The sequence below is a fragment of the Lepidochelys kempii genome, chromosome 9, assembly GCF_965140265.1.
Source record: "Lepidochelys kempii isolate rLepKem1 chromosome 9, rLepKem1.hap2, whole genome shotgun sequence".
Lineage (NCBI taxonomy): Eukaryota > Metazoa > Chordata > Testudines > Cheloniidae > Lepidochelys > Lepidochelys kempii.
This window is the reverse complement of record NC_133264.1, coordinates 97,538,863-97,560,049: the sequence shown is the minus strand read 5'-3', so window position 1 is coordinate 97,560,049 and position 21,187 is coordinate 97,538,863. Positions and strand designations below refer to the sequence as shown.

Here is a 21,187-nt window from a genome sequence, read left to right as displayed (position 1 = left end):
ATGTTTTGGGCTGTAGAATGATCTGTCAAGGGACCCCAAAGCATAAGACATTTATAACTTAGAATGGACAAGAAATTAGGAAATATAAATCAGGAAACAATGCTGCACTGGTCAGGGATGGACTGGATGATCCAGATCTTTTTCCATTTCTAGCTCTGATGATACTCTGACTCAATGCACAGAAGTAGTGGCTTGTGAATCAACTGGCAGAAGATTATGGAAGTGGTTCCCAACATTTTCAGAGGACTGTACCAATTTAAGCAGACCTTGGCTGTACCTTAAACTCCCCTCTTTTCTCAGCATACAAGCTACTGGTAACCCATAATGGAGTCTGAAGCAGCCTGAGCACAGTCATGGCAGGTTAAACTGCACACAAATGGATCAGAAGCAGACCCCCTTCTTGGTCATCAAGGGAGCTGGACACACAGAACTCAGATGTCACAGTAGCATAAGAACAAGAACAGATTAGCATATCGTAGCAGTGAAAGTGTAAAGCATCTCATGTAGTAGCAGATGGGAACTACTTATACAGTAGCTGCTGCTCCCACTGGACAGGAAATGCAACAAGTGTAGTGACCTGTGATTTCAAAAGCATGCTCGGTCCCTTCGGTTCCTTCTAATTTTGTCAGCGTCATTCCGGTTAACGGCAGTTTTCCCTACAAAAAGAATTGAGAATGATTCAGACTCTACATCTATCATTTTTAGCCAATTTGCCTCTCTCAGGAGTCACCACCAGAAATCACTGAAGGCTTCAGGAAACCAGAAAAGATTGCCCTTCAGTTTGTGGATCTAGATTTCCCTGTCCTTAGCAGGCCAAACACAAGGTCAAGTCTATTAAAAGAACTCCCATGCTAACTGAATTATAATAAATTATAGTACCTAGCTCTTCCATAGATTTCAAAAGCTTTACAAAGGAGGGTCATTTTCACTAACTTCCATAAGCCTCTCTTAGGAAAAGTCATGTTGCACAACTGAGCTGTCAGTCTCAAATCAAAGCCAAAGAATGCCCATCATGACTCCTTACTATAGTCATGATTGCTCTTGTACATGTGTGCTTGAGTGTGATAAATCAGCACAAGGCTGTTCCTTTCTTGGGAATTATTTCATGCCTCCAGTAGGCTGTGGGGATTAAAGCCAAAACAGAATGACTTCCGCCACTCAGTAGTGTGGTAAGCCCCCAAAAAATGCATTGCCTGGAGCATTGCATTATGTAAAATGGAAATTATCAGCCTATGGTTAAAAAAAAAGCTCATAATGAAAGCTTTTAACCAGGCATTATTGATATGGGGGTGGTACACGCCACCAACACCCAGTCTGAAGTTTCTATTTGGGTTCAGAATGGTAAAGCCATGTCAGCATTTATTGTGCATGCACCAGAGTAATTGCTCAGAACTCTCTGAGTATAAGAAAGTGAGATATTTTAATTTAAGGGCACTCATGCTTGTGGAAACTATCTAACGACTCCCCATACTGCTATGTATGATAAACTAGAGTTCTCTGTTTCCTGGCGGTGGGGTGTTAGCACCACAACAGAGAAATTTCAGAAAGCAGAGGAATTTAATCTGATTACAGACATTTGGTTTCCTTCTTTACGCGCAAATACTTGCAACTTCAAATCAAATTTGCCTACCTGATAGATAAACCCAGTCATCCGAGGGCTTGCAGACAACATTAGCAGAACATTGGAAAACAACATGAAATACCTCTCTTCTTTTTCCTAAAGTGAAAAATACATCCATCTTATAATGCATCACACACATTTTCCTCAGAGACATTAGTATAATGGGCGCAATCCAGTTGCAACTGAAATCAATGGCAATGTTCCCAATGACCATAAGGGCACCAGAACTGGACCTATTAATTTAAAATGTACTTATTTTCTTTACTTAATAACCCTTCAGAGTCTATAAACATTGATACATGTATCCTACCAAGCATTAATTTGGCTGGCTATGAGAATTACCAATGCTCTAATAGGTAAATACTCAATCAAAACCAGTAAGAGCTACTGTGGTAAGAAATTACTCATATATAATACACACCCACGTACACATATATATGTAATAGAATATATAACACATATATTAATACATAGAGAGAGAGCATTAGAGGCTACCATGTCTCACTTGTTTATTTAAAACATAAAGGTCAAAACCTGCCATGATTCTACCCGCAGAACTTCTGGTAACGGCAACAGGAGTAGTGCATATAGATTGATGACAGAAGCATGCTCGCTTGACAACACGAAAACAGCTTTTTGTCTGAGAGATAAATGTGAGTCAGATAGCGCAGGAGCCTGCATGGTGCTGAGGGCACTCAGGATCTGATCCAGGGATGCATTTAAGCACATGCTTAACTTTAAGAATATGAGCAGTCCCACTGAATCCTGAACTTAAAGGTAAGCAGATGCTTAAGTGCTTTGTTGGCCTGGGGCCAGAGCACTTAGCATCTTTTACAAACACGGCCAGGATAAAGAAAATTTTTGAACCTGAGCATTTTTTTTCCATTTTGACATTGAGAGGGAGAGAAGGACTTTTGCCATGTTAAACACCTTACCTCACTTGCCCCACACTGTACCACGACCTGTGACATATAGATTACATTGCCCATGGTTTTGATATCCTCTCCTTCCCATCCTGGAATGGTCTCTGAAACGATCTGCAATTCAAGTTGTTTCCTCTTCCTCAGCTCCTGGCACTGTGACTGTAAAGCCGATATCACAGACAAAAAAGTTTGTTAAAATGAGAACAGGAAACTTCAGAATCAAACCTTCTCTAGCCCACCAAGAAGAGATTTTCCGGCAATACTCCTGTCAGTCTGATGGCTAACACCAAATGCAGTCATTAGTGTGACCACTTCACAAGGAGAATGTCTTTCTACAGGCCAGATTTTTAAAGGTATTTAGGATTTTCAAAGGCATCTAGACATCTAAAATGCATGCATCCGATGAAGTGAGCTGTAGCTCACGAAAGATTATGCTCAAATAAATTTGTTAGTCTCTGAGGTGCCACAAGTACTCCTTTTCTTTTTGCGGATACAGACTAACACGGCTGCTACGCTGAAACCTGATTTCAATGGGTGTTAGGTGCGTGGGTGCTTTTGAAAATCCAACTAGGTGCCTAAATACCTTTAAAAATCTGGCCTAACATTCTACCTTGTATATTACTTATTTAGGATCACATAAACCTGGCTAAAGATTCTGGCTTATTGTAACTGTCCCTTAATAAAAAGTATCAAAAATCTGGCCTTAGAGGAAGACCAGAAGAGACCAAGCCACCACCAATTATCTCAATGAGAAATCAACAGCATCACTCAGCTTTATACAATTGCGTTCATGCAAGCAGGAAATCTGAAATTTGCTTTATTGTACTAAGTTTGTTAAAGTAACAACATTTTGATGAATTACAAAGTCAGAAGATATTTTAAAAATGAAAATTAGAAAAAGAGAAAATAAAGGGGCACTGAGGTATATTTTCTTTTGTCAAACCAGTCCTGTATCTAAGTGAAAAATGTACCCATTTTCTAAGCCAACATGGCCACAGAGTAGGAATCGTGAACTTTCTATTTTTGTAGGTTTTTAATGAGAAAACAGCAATTTTGTCCAAACTGTAAATAAAGTCAAATTGGAAGGGGTGCAAAACTGCATGAACCAGATCAGCAAATATTTTCCTATTAAATACTGCATAACAAAAACTGTGAATTTTGCACATCTTGAGTACATAGAGGAATAGAATAACTTAAAAGGAATCCATTTAAGTTGACCTAAAACCAGAATATCTAGTTATAATTCAACAGAATGGGCCAAACGCTCAGCCTGTCTAAATCCATATAGCTCCAATGAGCTCCATGTGTTGCTCTTCTTTCCAGCTGCCTTAATTGCCATATGGGAATAATTATACAAGATGCAAATGGAAAAGAAAATGCCAGAGCTGCTCAGAAAAATTTACTTTTAAAAAAACCTAACAATGTCATTATAAATTTTGTCTTATTAATTGTATCTCGGTTCAGGAGTACTGATTATACACACACAATCTCACTCTCTGAGGGCAAAGGGCCTGGTCCGAAGCACTCTGCAGTTAATGGGGAAACTCTTATTGACTGCAATAGGCTTTGGATCAGGCCCTAACTCCTGAAGTCTTTATACAGTATGTACACAGGCAAAATTCCCAGTGAAGTCGTTGGAGGTGCTGACTGAGAAAGGATTGAAGGATATTGTCCTAAAGCACATGTGCTACTCAGTGGGGCTGTGCAAGCATTTCATTATGGAACCTGATATAGGGTGAAGTTCTGATGACTTGGGAGGAAAAATCCTGCAAGGCCAAGCCTTGGCTCAATTTTTACTCAGTCCTCACGCTGGCCAAGCTCTTATTTCTTACTCCATTTCAAACTCAGGATTTGACCCAGTTTTGTACAAATCCTTCAGGGGCTGTGACCCTTTCGCTGTGACTGAAGGAGAAGCCCCTTTTGGCTATCCCCTTGAGACACTCATTTTTAGAACCAGAGTTTAGTGGTTTCCTTTTTGGTTTGCAAAACTTTGTGCCAAAAGTCATGCGGTACAAGTCACAGGGTGGGTCTTCTGTGACCCTGATTGGCTGAACCTGCAGTTCAGGAGATGCAAACCCACATAAAACCTACAAAAGTTTTCTGCAATCCCTATAAACTGAAACCACTGTATTATCACCCTGCTGCTATGACAGGGCTACAAACAGCATTTTCGTTAGCTTTCTGCAACCCACACGCTCTGCTTGGAAGCATACACTTGACTGATCCCTGACTCCATGAGAGTCATGCTGGCATATCTGAAGGCAAAATTTAACTCTTTGACCACCTCACCTCAGACATATAGTAAGTACACTACAGTGATTAGTAAGAGCCCAATCCTGAGATATGCTGAGCATCAGCAAATCCCATTGAAGCCTTATGCACAGACAGTTTAACAATAGGACCTAATACTGTACATGAATAGCTCAAGTACAAATCTCCTTAAATTACGAGCATCTCTAAAGCTTAAAGCCATTTTGAAGTTAATATAACTGAATTACTTCCCTATTATCTGCTATAATGAATGCAAATTGTTGAGCTTCTAAGTAAATGTAACACAACACCCTGTTTCCTGTTTTCTATGAAATTTCTCCTCCCTCCTTTCTTCATCTGCACTGCTAATCATTGTAAACTTGCAACTTCTCTGCTAAGGAAGGAAGGAAGGAAGCTGGAGCACATCTGTAGTGGTTATAGTGAAAGGTATTCAGTAGCTTAAGAGACACACAACATAACTTTCTTGATAACTGAGCATTAAATCTTCCCCAGTAAAACAGTCAACCATGTGGAAGGTTTTCTTTCTCCTTTCATTTGCAGAAAGGTTCTAAAGTGATTTGGAATGATTCATTGAAATATGTTCACTATTGAATTGCTACTGATTGCTTTACTGTTATTTGTAAAGACACAAAGAGACAGTAAACTAATAACTTCTCTACTTATTGCCATTTCACATGGTGTTATAAATGTTTATAATATACAAGGACCTGATCCCAAGGCCATGGATACCAGTGGAAAGACTCCCAATTAAATGAATGGGCTTTGGATCAGGCCCAGAATGCATCTCTTTATTAGAAGTTACAGTTGAGTCATATACTTGTGTTAATCCTTCATAGCTCATTTTAATGAGTAAGGAATTGTACAATTACATGTAGCAAAAATGACAAAGGTGTAAAGGGGAAAGAGATGAAAGAAAACTCCCCACCCACACGTGGCTTCCTTATGTGGCACACATTTAGAATAAGTTCTTTATCTAGTGAAGTTACTACACTACAGAGATCACAATGCAAGTGTTGGAACACGCTACCAGATGGCAAAGTCAGGCAAAATTTCAAATAAGGTGTCTCCGTAACCTGTCTTTTCCATTCTAAAAGACCTTTTCACAAGGAGACAAATGTCAGGCTTGACTCACTCTTTGTGAAACACAGCACAGAGAAGGAGCGCTCTATTTTGAGAATCACCACCTACCATAAGGGACTTGAAAGATGTGAATGCTTTCAAAACGTCTTCATGATCCGGATGTGCCTCCTAGCGAAGGAAGAAATCTTTGTTAGTTATGAAGAGCAACAGCGTTTGGAAATGGAGATTTCCCTCATTCCTGCCATGGTTTAAAAGCCATGGAAATTCTGTATGGCCATATGAAGCTGCGTTGCTACAGTGCAGCACAGGGAGGATGCATCATGGCCCAGGGGAACTACGCATCCCAATGCGGTGAAGGACCCCCCTTCACTCTTCTGCTGCCTTTGTCAGCCTGATGTGATTTAAAGCAACTAAGTGATGCACTGATGCAAAACTCTTCAACAAAAGAAAAGGGATCAAGGATAGATATCATTTCAGCTCAACCAAACATTGCTTTTTAAGAAATCTACAGCCCAGTGCCAGATTGTATAGGGCAAAGTTCTGCTCTCTTGTCCACAAAGCAGATCTTGACTCTCGTATGAAATCCACCGCTCACCTCCCATCTATGGAATTCCCATTAACATCACTGGGAGTCTGCACTTGCACAGAGAACAGAAGGCTAGAGGGGCAGAGATCAGGGCAGGACACTGCCCTTAGTTTCTGCCTCCATCACTGTATGCATGTGGCCATTCTGATATTGAATAGGCACACACAACGCCCATCAACTTCAACTGGAGTATTTCACACAGATCTGTGGGCAGAATTTGGCCTATACATTATACACTCTTTACAACCATAATCCAGAGCCCAGTCGCTGGACATAATAGCTGAGCCAGTCATGGGAAGATGGGCCAAGGACAGTGCTTAACGTGCAACGAAAGAGGTGCTGGGACTCAATAGGTCCCGGGGGCTCAAGCAAAATTGTTTTACTTTCATAACTGATGCAGCAAGCCCAGAGGCTCAGCCCTGGCAAGCCCCAGCACAAATTAAGCTCACAAGATACAGCCACTCCCACTTCTATCACATTTATACACTCATACAAAGTGCAGCACATATAAATCCACACACCATGTTCACAATCTAGAAACCAACAAAAATAGGTGACCTGTGTCTGACCAACCCTCCAGCTCTTCTCTCATCTTGGTTAGGGTGTTGGCCACAACAGCTGTGGGCATGCAGTCAGAGGAGCATGGGCTGTAGTCAGTGAGAGAGTTAGGGGAGTTTCTCTTTTCTCTGTTCCTTCTCTAGCCTGGGCCCTACACTAGAAACATTAGCCGTTGCTGATGTGCGCAACTGGAATGGTGCTGGAAGGAGTGTAACTGCAAAGTGCAGACCAGACCAAGCCCTGGCAGCACAGAGGGGCTGCCGCTAAGACAGGCTTCCTGCCTGCCCCGGCCCCACGCTGCTCCCAGAAGTGGCCAGCGTGGCCCACACAGCCCCGGAGGGTCGGGGGGCAGAGGTCTCCCTCCACGTGCTGCTCCTGCCTGCAAGCACCGTCCCCACAGCACCCATTGGCTGGGAGTGGGAAGCTGTGGCCAATGGGAGCTGCAGGGGCGGTGCTTGGAGAGAGGCAGCGTGCGGAGCCACGTGCCCCCTGCCTCCAGGCGTGCATTGGCCCTTCTGGGAGTGGCATGGCTGGGGAGACAGGGAGCCTGCATTAGCAGCAACCACACTGCGCCGCAGACCGGAAGCCACCAGAGGTAAGTGCTGCGCGATGGGAAGCCTCACCCCAACCCCCAGCCCTGAGCCCCCTCCCGAAGCCAGCACCCCATACCTCCTCCTGCACCCTGAACCCCCTCCTGCACCCCAAACCCCAGCCCCGACTCCCCACCCAGAGCCAGCACTCTGTACTCCCTCCTGCGCTCCAACACTCTGCCCCGGCCCAGAGCCCCCTCCTGCACCCAAACTCCCTCCCAGAGCCCGTACCCCCTCCTACACCCCAACACTCTGCCCCAGCCCGGAGCCCACTCTTGCACCCAAATTCTCTCCCAGAGCTTTCACCCCTCACCCCCTCCTGCACCCCAAACCCCTGACCCAGCCCAGAGCCCCCTCCCACACTGCGAACCCCTTAGCCCCAGCCCAGAGCCCGCACCCCCCCCCGAACCCCAACCCCTTGCCCCAGCCGGGGAAAGTGAGTGAGGGTGGGGGAGAGTGAGTGATAGAGAAGCAGGGGGATGGAGTGAGTGAGGTGGGGCTTTGCAGAAGGGGCAGGATAGATCCTGGGTTGCCCTTAAATTCAAAAAGTGATCTTGGGCATAAAAAGGTGGAGACCACTGGGTTACACAGACTTAGCAGGCCTGGGCAGAAACAGGATCAGTAACCAGACGGATTATCTGTACTAGGGCTTTCAATGTTATTATCACAGCAACTCACCTGAACCTAGGTTATCAAGGTAGGACATTTTTAGGACATTTCTCTGGTGCGAACAAGCCTCTAGTTGCCCATCCAGAGTTAAGATGTATTTTGGATAAAAAGTCTCGATAAAACGTGTCCTCTGGGACTGAATCCTATCCCAGTGCCGTAACCAGGTGACCTGATCTCCCCTCTCTCACACCTCTGCTGCTGCCAGCATTTGATAGATTTTGCTAGGGCCAAATTTCCAAATAAGCCAGTGACATGGGGGCTTGTGGGGAACTATAGCAGCTTTCCAAAAATATAAATGTCTTATTTAGTGAGCCTCAAAACTGAGCCTGCTTTGGGCATTTCTCAGAGCCCTGCCCTGGTGCCAGTGAGCAGTGAGGGCAGGGCGCAACTGGGTCACAGCCACTATGCTGTAGCCTATAGAGACTCAGTGCATCTGCTCCCCCTCCTCAAAGCTACAAGCTCTCAGCCCCCCATCACCCACCACCTTTCCTGTGGAGCATCGTGACCCTGAGCCCTGCCCTCTGCAGCAGCAGGAGGGAGATATGGGAGAGCAGGGGGCTCTTGGACACCGTGGCAATGAGGGCTATGAAAGTACTGGGTGCATAGGCTAACGAGATAGGAGGTGAAGAGGGGAGGGCAGCAGATAGGCCAGCAGTCTCATTTTGAGCAGGACAGACTTTGCCTCTGTCCTGGGTCCCCATGTTGTGTCCTTGAGTGGCTGAACCAAAATAGATGTTTTGTCTGCCACCTTGTGCGTTCAGCACCACACGTGGCCCACCCTGACTGCCGCAGAGCGCCACAGCTGCTCGCCAGTTCACCCCATGCTGCAGGCAAACTGGACAGCGGCAACTCCACAAGCAGCCATGTTGGAGCTGCCTTGGGCAAACCCTCCGGAAGAGGGGCCTAACACTGGAGCCTCACCAGACCCTCCTCCAGAAATCCCCACCCCCAAAGGGTGAGCAGCCTCTCCTATCCACCCTCTAGGGGCCTGCCCCCCATCTGGTGTCACCAGGTCTGCTTGTGCCTCAGCAGTTTTCCCGGGGTAGCTCCTCCTTGCCTGCACTAGCCCCGTTTCCACTCTTCCTCTGCCCCATCCTAGTTGTATCCCCTCCTTCCTCATTGCCCTCTCCCCACTGTATGCGCCTGCTGCCTGCAGCATTCTTGCTTGCCACTGGGAGAGTCTGTTCATGCATAAACCTGGTGCATGAACAGAGCAGCTGCCTCACTGGTATGAGCGCACTTGTGCCGAGAGAAGCCCGGAGCAACAGCAAAGCAGCCTTTGGTTGCTACACTGGGAGCAGTGGCCTCTCATGGCCGCAGGCAAGAATTGCAAACAAAACAGCGATTTTGGTTCAGCCACTCAAGGACACAACATGGGGACCCAGGACAGAGGCCAAAATCTGTCCTGCTCAAAATGAGACTGCTGGCCAATCTGCTGCCCTCCCCTCTTCACCTCCTATCTCATTAGCCTATGCACCTGGTACTTTCATAGCCCTCACTGCCACAGCGTCCAAGAGCCCCCTGCTCTCCCATACCTCCCTCCTGCTGCTGCTGCAGTGTCCAGAGGGCAGGGCTCAGGGTCACGATGCTCCACAGGAAAGGTGGTGGGTGATGGGGGGCTGAGAGTTTGTAGCTTTGAGGAGGGGGAGCTGATGCACTAAGTCTCTATATAGGCTACAGCACAGTGGCTGCAACCCGGTTGCGCCCTGCCCTCACTGCTCAGCTGACCCATGTTAGAGTAGAGCACTTTGAACCTGATTAAGCATCATGATTAGACTCAGCTATAAGGCCTGAGAGTAAGAATGGCCCAGCGGTTAGGATGCTAGTCTCCAACTTGGAAGACCCAAGTTTAGTTCCTTGTTCGGCCACAAATTTCCTGTGTGACTTTGGGCCAGCCTCTAATTCCTCTGTGCCAGAAGAACAGGGATAATGGCACTGTCCTACCTCGCAGAAGCGTGTGAGGAGAAATATATTGAAGCATGTGGAGTGCTCAGTTACTACAGTAGTGGGCCCCCCCTCAATATCTAGAGAGAAGGACCCCTGGTACAAGCAATTCTCAATGCAGTTTTTTTGGCAGCACAAAACCCCCCGCATGATCTGCCTGGCAGATGCTATGTTTCATTTACCTCCATGTGCCGCTCCAGTTCTTGGAGAAGGGTGACGTACTTATCCAGTCTCATGAAGGGTTTGCTGAGGCTTGTTGTTAAGATCAAAATCCCTGGGTTGGACGCGCCCTGGTTCTCCATAAACTTCTCCAGTTCATCACTATAAACAGAGATAAGGAAAGTTCACCAGCCTCTAAGGGCCATGTTTTATTAACGCCTTCACTGTCCAAATAATGGTGGCCCAGTTCTGAGCTACACTCCATTGCAAAAGAAATCCAGCTTCTTCCACATTTGCCAGCTGATGCAAACACAGTGGGCCAGAGAGGGCCAGGCTGGGGTTTTGGCAGATCAAGGCCACTGGTCCCCAAGGAGAGCTCAGGGGGGTAGGGGAGGACATGGAAAACCCTGGTGCTCAGCAGGCATGTGCATTCTGTGCAACCACCATGGGTAGGTGCAGCCACCTCCCCACACTAGTGCACTGGCCAGCTCACCAGGGGTAGGAAACCAAGTTCTCCTAGGGTGACTTGAACCCCAGGAACACTAGGAAGGAGCAGTACCTGTGCTCCCTCCCACTGCAACTGACCCTTGCATGGCGTCCCCAGTGAGAGATGGCTCCTAGCACCCTTCCTCCACCCCCACATACCTGTGTCAGGACCCAGACACAACACAGGCCCAATGTATGGAGAACACATTTGTAATGACAATTGCTCATGTTAGATGGCAAGTAGGGACCATTGTTACTGGCTGCTGTAGCGTAGGCATGCCAAGTACTGTCAGGGCTCTGCCTATCACCACTAGGCCTCTCTCCTGTGGTGTGAGGTATGGGTACCCTGGATCCACTTGCTGCTGGGTGCTTGAACAACCCCCTGGGAATAGTAAGCAGGGTTTCCTTTCTAGAGAACACACTTGATAGAGATCACTAAGGTACCAGTGACCACTGCTGGAAGACTGTGTCCACAATTCAAGAACAATGTTGCTAAATTGGAGAGGGTTCAGAGAAGAGTCAAAGAATTATTAAAGGATTAGAAAGCACACCTTACAGTGACAGACTCAAAGAGCTCTGTCTATTTAGCTGAACAAAGAGAGGTTGAGGAGTGACTTAATTACAGTCTATAAGTACCTCCGTGGGAAACAAATACTTAAAAATGGCCTCTTCAATCAAGCAGCGAAAGGGCTAACGCAATCTAGTGGACACAATCCAAGGTCTAACACAATCCAATGCCTGGAAGCTGAAGCTAGAATTCAGACTGAAAATAAAGTGTAAATTTTACCCAGTGAGGGTAATTAACCATTGGAAGTTGTTCGAAGGGTCGTAGTGGATTCTCCATCACTGGCCATTTTAAAAGCATGATTAGATGATTTTCTAAAAGCTCTGCTCTAGGAATTGTTTTGGGGAAGTTCTGTGATCTGTGTTTTACAGAAGATCAGACTGGATGATCACAATGGTCTGTTTTGGCCTTGGAACCTACTAAACATGCAAAACATGCTCAGCTTTGGCTCATAACACTTTGGAGAGCACATTTTGTGTGCATCAGCATATTCACCAAAACAGATCAGTTAAATGCGCATTTTAAACATTCTCTGGCTAATGAACTGAATGAAGGAGTCACTGACTATAGTCAGGACTGTAATTAGGGTAAATTACAATCAGATGTGTTACAAGAGAAACATTGTAAAGGCCTCCATTTTAAAAATACAAGAACTCAGACCCTGGGATGAGGTCACTGCTTTCACAGATGTGTGCAGGAGAGCTAAGCAAGCACTGGAGGGAACGGAGCAATAGCCTGTCAGCTCAGAGGACTCTCTTAGCTCTGAGTTTACAGCTAAGGCACATGCAGATGTCTGTCCAGGAGTCACACCGTGAATGAGAATGTTGCCATGATTAGTGCAATAACGTACAGAACTGCATGGCCTCTTTGTGGTTTGCTTGAGCAAACCTCTGTTTCAAGCCTCTTCATGCCGTATTTGGGGCCTGATCCTGAGAAGTGTGGAGCACCCACAAGTAAGTGAATGCAAGTTGAAGGTGTTTGAACCTCACATGATCAGACCCCTGATGTCAGCATGTCAGAGTTATGTGGGATGCTTGTGCGTTCTTGCAGGGAAGCAGGTGAGCACAGGTTGATCTGCACGGTGGCAGGTTCCTCTGCACACACACACAGGGTCTTTGGAAAGACTCCGTGCAATCATGTTGCCTTGGGATCCTGTTGTCAAGATCCCAGGCAAAGGCCCTGGCTGGACTTGCCATTATTAAAAAACGGATGGTTTGCTTTTTCGACACGAGCCATTCCTGACCTGTGTTGGGTTAGCACGTTAACAGCGGAAGGGTGGTTAGCACAATACGTGAGGTACAGGGATCGGAACTGTGGCATCAGGTTCATAAAACAGCCTCCCACTCTCTGCTGGTTCTCAGGAAGCCTGCAAATATAAGCAGCAACATCTTCAGAGCATGTCCTTGAAACAAAAGTTAATGAGCCAGATCCTCAGACATGACAAAGCATCAGTGAAATGGACACACTGTATTTCAAAACCAGCTGCCAGTGCTAGCTGTGGTAGAAATTCAGCTATGTAGAGCAGTGGTTCCCAACCAGGGGTACACGTACCCCTAGGAGTGTGCAGAGGTCTTCCAGGGGGTATCTCAACTCATCTAGATATTTCCCCTAGTTTTACAACAGGCTACATAAAAAGCACTAGCAAAGTCAGTACAAACTAAAATTTCATACAGACAATGACTTGTTTACACTGCTCTATATACTATACACTGAAATGTAAGTACAATATTTATAATCCAATTGGTTTATTTTATAATTATATGATAAAAATGAGAAAGTCGGCAATTTTTCAGTAACAGTGTGCTGTGACACTTTTGTATTTTTATGTCTGATTTTGTAAACAAGTAGTTTTTTAAGTGAGGTGAAACTTGGGGGTACGCAAGACAAATCAGACTCCTGAAAGAGGTACAGTCATCTGGAAAGGTTGAGAGCCACTGGTGTAGAGTGTTTAGCTCACCCTAAGAACACACTTCGAGCCTTTCAGTGACAGCTCTAACTCAGAATTCTAGCTGGGGCGGTTTAACTTTAGGTGGTCAAACCCTCCATAGATGAGGACACACTTGGAAGTGCCTCTCAGGTCTCTGCTGTGGCTGCTTAATAAAGTGGGAGTGTTCTCTCTGACATCTCTGGCCTGTTGCTTCGGGGTAAAGGAGCCTCTGTCCTGCATGGTTCCTTCCCTCAGAAGCTCTGTGCAGTGCTTGAATAGGAGATGAGAGAGAGAAAGGAAGCCCAGAGTCTGAAATTATTCTGCTATTTTGCCCAGCTTCCCCACACCGCTATCCTGTTAGTCAGCTTTCTTTTTCTCTTTTCAGTAAGAGGGATGAGACAGAACTATCCATTTCTCCCAGTTCTAGTCCAAGCTCTGCCCTGGTCATATTGACAGCTGGGGATGGTACATTCACTTGCGATGAAAGGAAAAGATTTACATTGATGCTGTTCAAAAAGGCTTATGAGAGTTAGACACTCAGTTCCCTCTGACTTCCAATGGGACTGGGCATCGGTCTCCTAAAGGCAAATGCCAGTCTTAACTTTCTGTTTCTAAGCAGGGCAGTTCAGAAGACACCGCAGAGGTACACGTACCCACTATTTTTATTGCTTCTCTTACCCTCTAACACTGATGACAGCCTTCTCTAGCTCCTCCTGTTTTCTTCTATATTAAAACAAATGTGCAGACAATAGCTAGGAGCAAAGTTAATAAATAGGCCTTTGTATTATTTTTAACCACAGGTTAGTAACTCATCACCCTTAATTGCAATGACAGATGCTTACTTTGCACATTCTTCCAAGGCTTGATTCAGTGTTTGCTGAAATGAACATATTTCCTCAACATTTCCCAGTAAAGATGCAATATCCACCACACTTAGCCTGAAAGAATTAAAATACTGAAATAGTACTTGATAGGTACTTCGGAATGGTTCAAAACAAATCTCTTATTTAAAAAAAAGACATCTGAGAACATCTCCAAATAACTTGTTCAAAATATGGGAGATTTAAAGTATTTGTTTCAACAGAAACACGAATTAATGTAATGAAATACAAAACCAAAATTCATGATACACAAATAATACCTTATAGAAGATGTTCGCTCTCAAGGATTAACTGAATTGTATTTTAATCATGTAATCGTCTCACATTGTTTAATTGTCCTCATTGATATAGACAGGATTTCTTCTGGGGGTGGAGAAGGAAGATGTAGACACAGAGGTATGGGCAGAATAGTATTCATAGGCAGGCCAACGCTGACTCATGTTACAAGATCGGAGCTTTAGATTGTAACCTCTTCCAGGGATGGACTTTGTACAGCACCTGGCATTTAGGACCTATTGCATACAAATTACAATGACCATCTCTGTGCTCCCTGCACTTCCTACTAGTCTTCCCATCATCATCTCAGCACCTTCGGTCATTTCAGCCTTACTTCCCTTTGTGCTTTCTACAGTTCTGTGATCAATCAGACTTCTAGATAAGATTGTTACAGCAAGACGAGAAAGTCACATCACCTAGTGTTGTGCCTCTGGATCCCATGATAAGAACTGTGACTAAGAAGGCCAACATGCATCCTGTGGGGAAGAAAGGCTGGGGTCTTGAGACTTTTCCATTGCTGAATTTATCCACACAAATATTTCGAAAGGTTTGAGGAAATCTGGACACCATGTGACTTAAAAAACAGAAACTTTGTTCCCATAGAAAATATGAAGGGCTTGAGATTCTACCCTCAGATCTCTCCAAACTGGAAAAAGTCTCTGTGTTTAACCTCTGCGCTTATAAACCCTTGGAGTTCTATGTTCTCCTCACAGTACGCTGCACCAGAATCCAGAGAAACCGCTACTCCACGTTTACAATTACACAACTTCTAAAGAGGGGGTGGCTGACTCTATGAGATGGAATTATCTAAGCATGCATGTTGTGCCTATTTATGCTACTCCCTAGGACAGATAACTATAAAGCCAATACAGTAAGCATCAGAGACAGGTTACTGAAATGGGAATAACTTATGCACATTGAGCCAATTGATGTGTAGGCAACAGAGAGATATCTACATGCCATTGTTTGGACAAATGAAAGACAAAGGTTTGATAAAATCCTACGTTTGTGACTGGATATAGATGGAATCTGAAATTCACACCAGCTTTTCTCATGATAGTGATGGAAAACATTTTGGACTACATCTTATTTCTGCACCTAGACCCTGACAATGACAATTTATCAAAGGGATAAATACTCGAGAGGGAGAGGAATTATTTAAGCTCAGTACCAATGTGGACACAAGAACAAATGGATATAAACTGGCCACCAGGAAGTTTAGACTTGAAATTAGACGAAGGTTTCTAACCATCAGAGGAGTGAAGTTTTGGAATAGCCTTCCAAGGGAAGCAGTGGAGGCAAAAGATCTATCTGGCTTTAAGATTAAACTCAATAAGTTTATGGAGGAGATGGTATGATGGGATAACATGATTTTGGTAATTAATTGATCTTTAAATATTCATGGTAAATAGGCCTAATGGCCAGTGATGGGATGTTAGATGGGGTGGGATCTGAGTTACCCAGGAAAGAATTTTCTGTAGTATCTGGCTGGTGAATCTTGCCCATATGTTCAGGGTTTAGCTGATCGCCATATTTGGGGTTGGGAAGAAATTTTCCTCCAGGGCAGATTGGAAGAGGCCCTGGAGGTTTTTTGCCTTCCTCTGTAGCATGGGCCACGGGTCACTTGCTGGAGGATTCTCTGCTCCTTGAAGTCTTTAAACCACGATTTGAGGACTTCAATAGCTCAGACATAGGTGAGGTTTTTCGCAGGAGTGGGTGGGTGAGATTCTGTGGCCTGCGTTGTGCAGGAGGTCAGACTAGATGATCATAATGGTCCCTTCTGACCTTAGTATCTATGAATCTATGACCCTCAGTTGTCCATACATCACTTTGGCTATCAGTAACTGCAGGATGATGTGTAGAGAACAAGAAAACACTTCAAGCAGATCAATGTACAGAGGGCAATGCTTACTAGTTAGCAAGTTCAGAACAAACAAGAGCCAGACTAACCATCGTTAAAGCAATTCCTAGATCATCGCCCCATCTAAATAATGTCCCCTGAAGGAATGACTGGGAGGTCCCATTTGAAGATGAGCAGGCAAAATAAGGCACACTGGAGGGGAATACACATGAAAGAACAATTCCATGTATGAGCCTGTAGTGATCATGTCGATCAAAATTGCATATTTAATAACCCATCACACCATCAGATGTCTATGCAAAAATACAGGAAAAGGAAGCGCCAGAAGCTATCACAAGCTTTATTTTTCTGATCACAGAGACATTCTGAGGTTTTGCATGAGTGCCTTTAAAGAGCAGAAATGGTCCCTAAACATTCGAAAGTGAAAAGGCTTTGAAGTGTTCTGTTATTACAGACTGACTTGGGTCTTACTTGTCATAGGATTGGAGGGGTCTCAAGTAAATTCCCAGAAGTGACTGTAGTTCCTTAGCATAGTCACATTCTGTTTCCAGAATACTTTGCAGTACCTAGAGTGAGAGACAGAACAAAGAGCAGATCTCAGCACTAATGACTAGGTGCATTACTACAACATCAGCTTCCAACAACAGAGCAACCTGGAAACATATTTTAAATCCAGCTCTGACTTATTAATGCCTGAAGAACATGCTAATGCAAGACAGAAACTGTAAAAAACAGGCACGAGGTTTCAGATTACAGATTTGATCTCATGAGGTGCAGAGTTTCCCAGGAAAGCAGTAAGAATAAGCCTTAGAAGCTGCTCCTTCTCGACTTCTCTTTTTTGCTATTGGAACATAATACAAATGCACATGCAGATTAGGTATTTGCCCCCACAAAAGGCAATTTGCATGCATAAGTGGCTATTTGGGTATGCCAGTATTGATTGGGCTTGCATGCAGGCACAGTAACTACACACAAATCACATGCAACTGGACTAGTGCTAGATCGAAACAGTTTAACTGCAAGAGTAGACAGGATGAAACCCAGTTTCCCATTGTTTCACTTGATGAAAGAGCAGTGAAGTTGGTTCATGCCTCGCCTGCCTACCTCAGCAGTTAATCTCTTTTCTCACTGGTGCAGCAAGACCCACTGCAGTCACCCTTTGTCTGCGAACAGCAGCTTTCTTACTGTAGATCAAGCTCTAGAGACAGATGAGGCTGTTCCTAGTCCAGGTTTAAGCACCTGGGCATGTGCTATTTCAGCTGGTTTGTACAAAATATATTTAACTGACAAATGCATTTACCCTCCGCCACCAGTCTGTATGTCCAAATGCAGACATTTTAACTCTCTCTTATGCCATGGGGCAATGCTCATTTTACCTCTCAGTTTATTTTGCCTTGTTCCATCACAAACCTTCTGACTTATATGAAGGTACATTATTTACATCAGAAATAATAAAATGGAACAAAAGCAAATTTTTTTTTTAAAATACCAATCTCGCAACTTATTAGACTACCATCTTCACTCTTCTATCTGGGCTCTCTATTTTGAGTCTCTCTCTCTCTCAAATACTGTAGCATCTTATATGTGTAGTTTATCATCTCGATAGCCAAGTAGATATCTTGAACCAGAGCAGTCTCAATAGTTAAATTTAAACACAAACTGCCAGATACTCAACTGGCAGAAATTAAATTTGCTCCAAGGACTTCAGTGAAGCTGCGACAATTTATATCAGCTGAGGATCTGGTCCAGAGGATAAATATAATACTCTGCTTATTAAAATATAAAATCGGTGCTTTAAAACTTACCACGGTATAATAATTCTTTGTAAGTTGAGGGCTTTCATGTCCTTTTAATGCTTTGGGAGAGAGTGGTTTATCTGAACAAAAAAAACAACAAAAAACCCTGTAAATTATAAAGCAGAATTGCCATCAGAAAAATCCACATCTGTATCTTGTCCAGCAGACTGCAAAAAGTCACAGAAAAAAGAGATGCCCAATTGCAGGGGTTTTTTAATGAAACCTGAAGCAAAGTGAATGCATGCCTGAAACTGACAGCTGTGTAAGTCTGGACAGAACTGCAGTACAGCCATTCTATGATATTTACCAGTTTTTCTGAAATAACTGGCAACCATGCAACAGTTGGGGGGGGGGGGGGGGTTTGCAGCAGGGGTTTTGCTTCAGCCAATCTGTAGAATTCAGACTTCATACACTCCTAACTCTGGGGACTTCTGGGTTTCTGGGCTTTGCTGTGGGCCCATCTCTAATTCATGATTTATTGAAACACACCTTAATAATAAGTTGCAAGTTGAGGTCCAACCCTGCAGTCCTTTGAAGGGCAAAATCCTCACTGAAATTAAGGGAGTTTTGAGTGAATAAGGAACAAACCAAAGCTGAAAGGCTCAAAGTTCAACCTATGGTACATCTTTCTCATACATCCATTTGCTAAGATGACTTACAGTAGTCCCTTTTATCTATTTGGTCTGTTCCCCCCCCAATAATTGTTGCACTGCTCTTTTCCCAAGGAAAAGCTAACCATGCCAACAACACAGTGACAAATCGCTGTGGGTTCACAAGGAAGAGAACAATACCTCTGCCTTAAGCTGCTCTTAACTTTAAGGGCCTAAGAAATCACATTATGACTGAATTCATGGTAATTACCAGGAGGCGTTTCCATTTTGGGCGTTGTTTCCTCTGTCTAGAAGAACGGGTTTGATGGTATGCCCTGCTCCTCCACCTGTACAGGTAATCAGCCCATACATGGGCTGCCCATGGGCTCATTCCTGCATTCCTTTGGTGTTAGTGGGAACTCTGAACATGTAGGAAGAGCTTGAGAGTTGCCAGGCAGAATAGACAGTGGTATTTTGTCCTGTGTGTGCTCTTCTTGCAACCTCCAAAGCACACTCTCGGTCACACAGACAATGGGGGAAAAGCTGAAGTTGATAAACTGAGCATATTTCAGAAAATACAACAAGCTGCAGTCTATTTATTGCCCTTGCAGCATTTCCTGTCTCTTCCACAGAGGGTCCCTGTGCATCACTTAAAACACTCGATGATGCTTTACTCCACACCAGTAGATATTATGGCCCAAAAAATACACTGAGGATACAGTGCAAGTGCAAATAGCATCATGCGACTGCAGCACCAAAAAAAGGCAGAGCGACACTATGCAGATGCAATCAAGCTGCAATGGTAACTGAATCAATGAGAGTTAATGTCGGTGTTCTAACATCTGCTTCATGTTATTTAGAGACTTTAATTATAAACCTGCAACAAATTTATCTACAGCCTCTATTAACTTGACCTAGGGGGCTTTGGTTCAGGCCCTTTCTGAACTTTAACTTGCTTTAGGCCCTGAGGGTTCTCGGGGATGGGGGTGCGTGTGTATGTACTGGCTTTTTCCCTTGGGATACCAGAGTCCTGGCAGACGTCACAGGTAAAGAACTCAGGCTGTCCCCTTCTGTGCAAACTGCAAACCCACCATGAAGCCTGGCACAATGAGCAGTCCCTGAATGACACTAGTGTGTCTGTGCAGGGTCAGCCCTGCAAAACGTTAGCAAAGCAGCGGGCACAGGGCCTGCCCATAGGTGCTGGAACTAAGGGTGCTGGGGGTGCTACTGCACCCCCTGGGTTGAAGTGGTTTCCATCATATCCAGGGTTTACAGTTTGGTTCATTGGCTCTCAGCACCTCCACTATACAAATTGTTCCAGCATCCCTGGGCCTGTCAACACTCGGCCATTGTCAAGCCTGTGCAGAGGGCCAGCACAAGGTCCATCTATCCCCAAAATAGGAAAAAATCCATGGCAACAGCCGGTGCTCCCCTCTGAAATTCTGGCCACAAAGGGCCTGGTTCAGCTCCACTGAAGTCGATGGGAAGACTCCAGCTTAATAAGAGTTGGATCAGGCAGGTGCCTAAATATGGATGTAAGGGCCTAACTTTAAGATCGCATCTTTGAAAACTTTCTCCACTATTTAAAAATCTGCTGAAACCAGATTCCAAAACTCAGCGCACGAGGCGGGAAGGCAGCTCCCTGAAACCACCCCTACCTCTACTCAAATGTCACCAGCCAGTCTGCAGTTACCTGGCAAACAGGTAACTGCTTCCTGCTTGACAGCCCAAACCTGCCCACTCCTCCATATGCCTGGAGGCCCTTGACAAAACACAGCCAATCTCTTCTGCATGCCTAGCTCTGGAAGGGCTCCTGGCATAACCACATGAACCAGGGTGCTGGGAATGGGGGGTGTCAGGAGGCAGGGTGAGGTTACAGGTTCAGCAGCTATGTGGATTCTCTAGTCCAGGGGTTGGCAACCTTTGAGAAGTGGTGTGCCAAGTCTTCATTAATTTAAGGTTTTGCATGCCAGTAATAAATTTTACATTTGCAGGGCTCCCTGACGGAACCCCAGGGGCCAGCGGCCAGAACCCCAGACCGGTAGCGCGGGCAACAGATGGAATCCCAGACCAGCAGTGGTCTGAAACCCCGCTCAACCCGCTGCCGGCCTGGATGGACAGAACCCCGGGTTGGCAGCAGGCTGAGTGGGACCAGCGACCGGGACCCCGACTGGCAGGGGCCGGTAGACGGAACCAGAGACCGACAGCAGGCTGAGCAGCTCAGCGTGCTGCCAGTCTGGGGTTCTGTCTGCCACCCGCGCTGCCGGTCTGGGGTCCCGGCTGCTAGCCCCGCTCATCCCACTGCTGGCCTGGATGGACGGAACCCCCTGCTGGCAGTGGATGAGTGGGGCCGGTGGACAGAACCCCAGACCAGCAGCGCGGGCAACAGACGGAACCCCAGACC

At 45.2% G+C, this 21,187-nt stretch overlaps 1 protein-coding gene across 12 annotated transcripts in view; it reads right to left on the bottom strand.

Annotated features, from left to right (window-relative positions):
• ARHGEF6 (Rac/Cdc42 guanine nucleotide exchange factor 6) overlaps window positions 1-21,187 on the bottom strand; it is a 155,551-nt gene that overhangs the window by 109,036 nt on the left and 25,328 nt on the right. For all 12 annotated transcript variants that reach the window (XR_012160633.1, XM_073358449.1, XM_073358442.1 and 9 more), the window contains 9 exons: window positions 18,203-18,273; window positions 16,869-16,963; window positions 14,222-14,317; window positions 12,696-12,818; window positions 10,425-10,563; window positions 6,004-6,063; window positions 2,557-2,703; window positions 1,631-1,717; window positions 578-656 (listed from right to left, as the gene is read on the bottom strand). Coding sequence is in view for 11 of the 12 variants with exons in the window: in XM_073358449.1 (XP_073214550.1) it covers window positions 578-656; window positions 1,631-1,717; window positions 2,557-2,703; window positions 6,004-6,063; window positions 10,425-10,563; window positions 12,696-12,818; window positions 14,222-14,317; window positions 16,869-16,963; window positions 18,203-18,273 (897 nt within the window). In the remaining variant the exon portion in view is untranslated. The remainder of the gene's footprint in view (window positions 1-577; window positions 657-1,630; window positions 1,718-2,556; window positions 2,704-6,003; window positions 6,064-10,424; window positions 10,564-12,695; window positions 12,819-14,221; window positions 14,318-16,868; window positions 16,964-18,202; window positions 18,274-21,187) is intronic.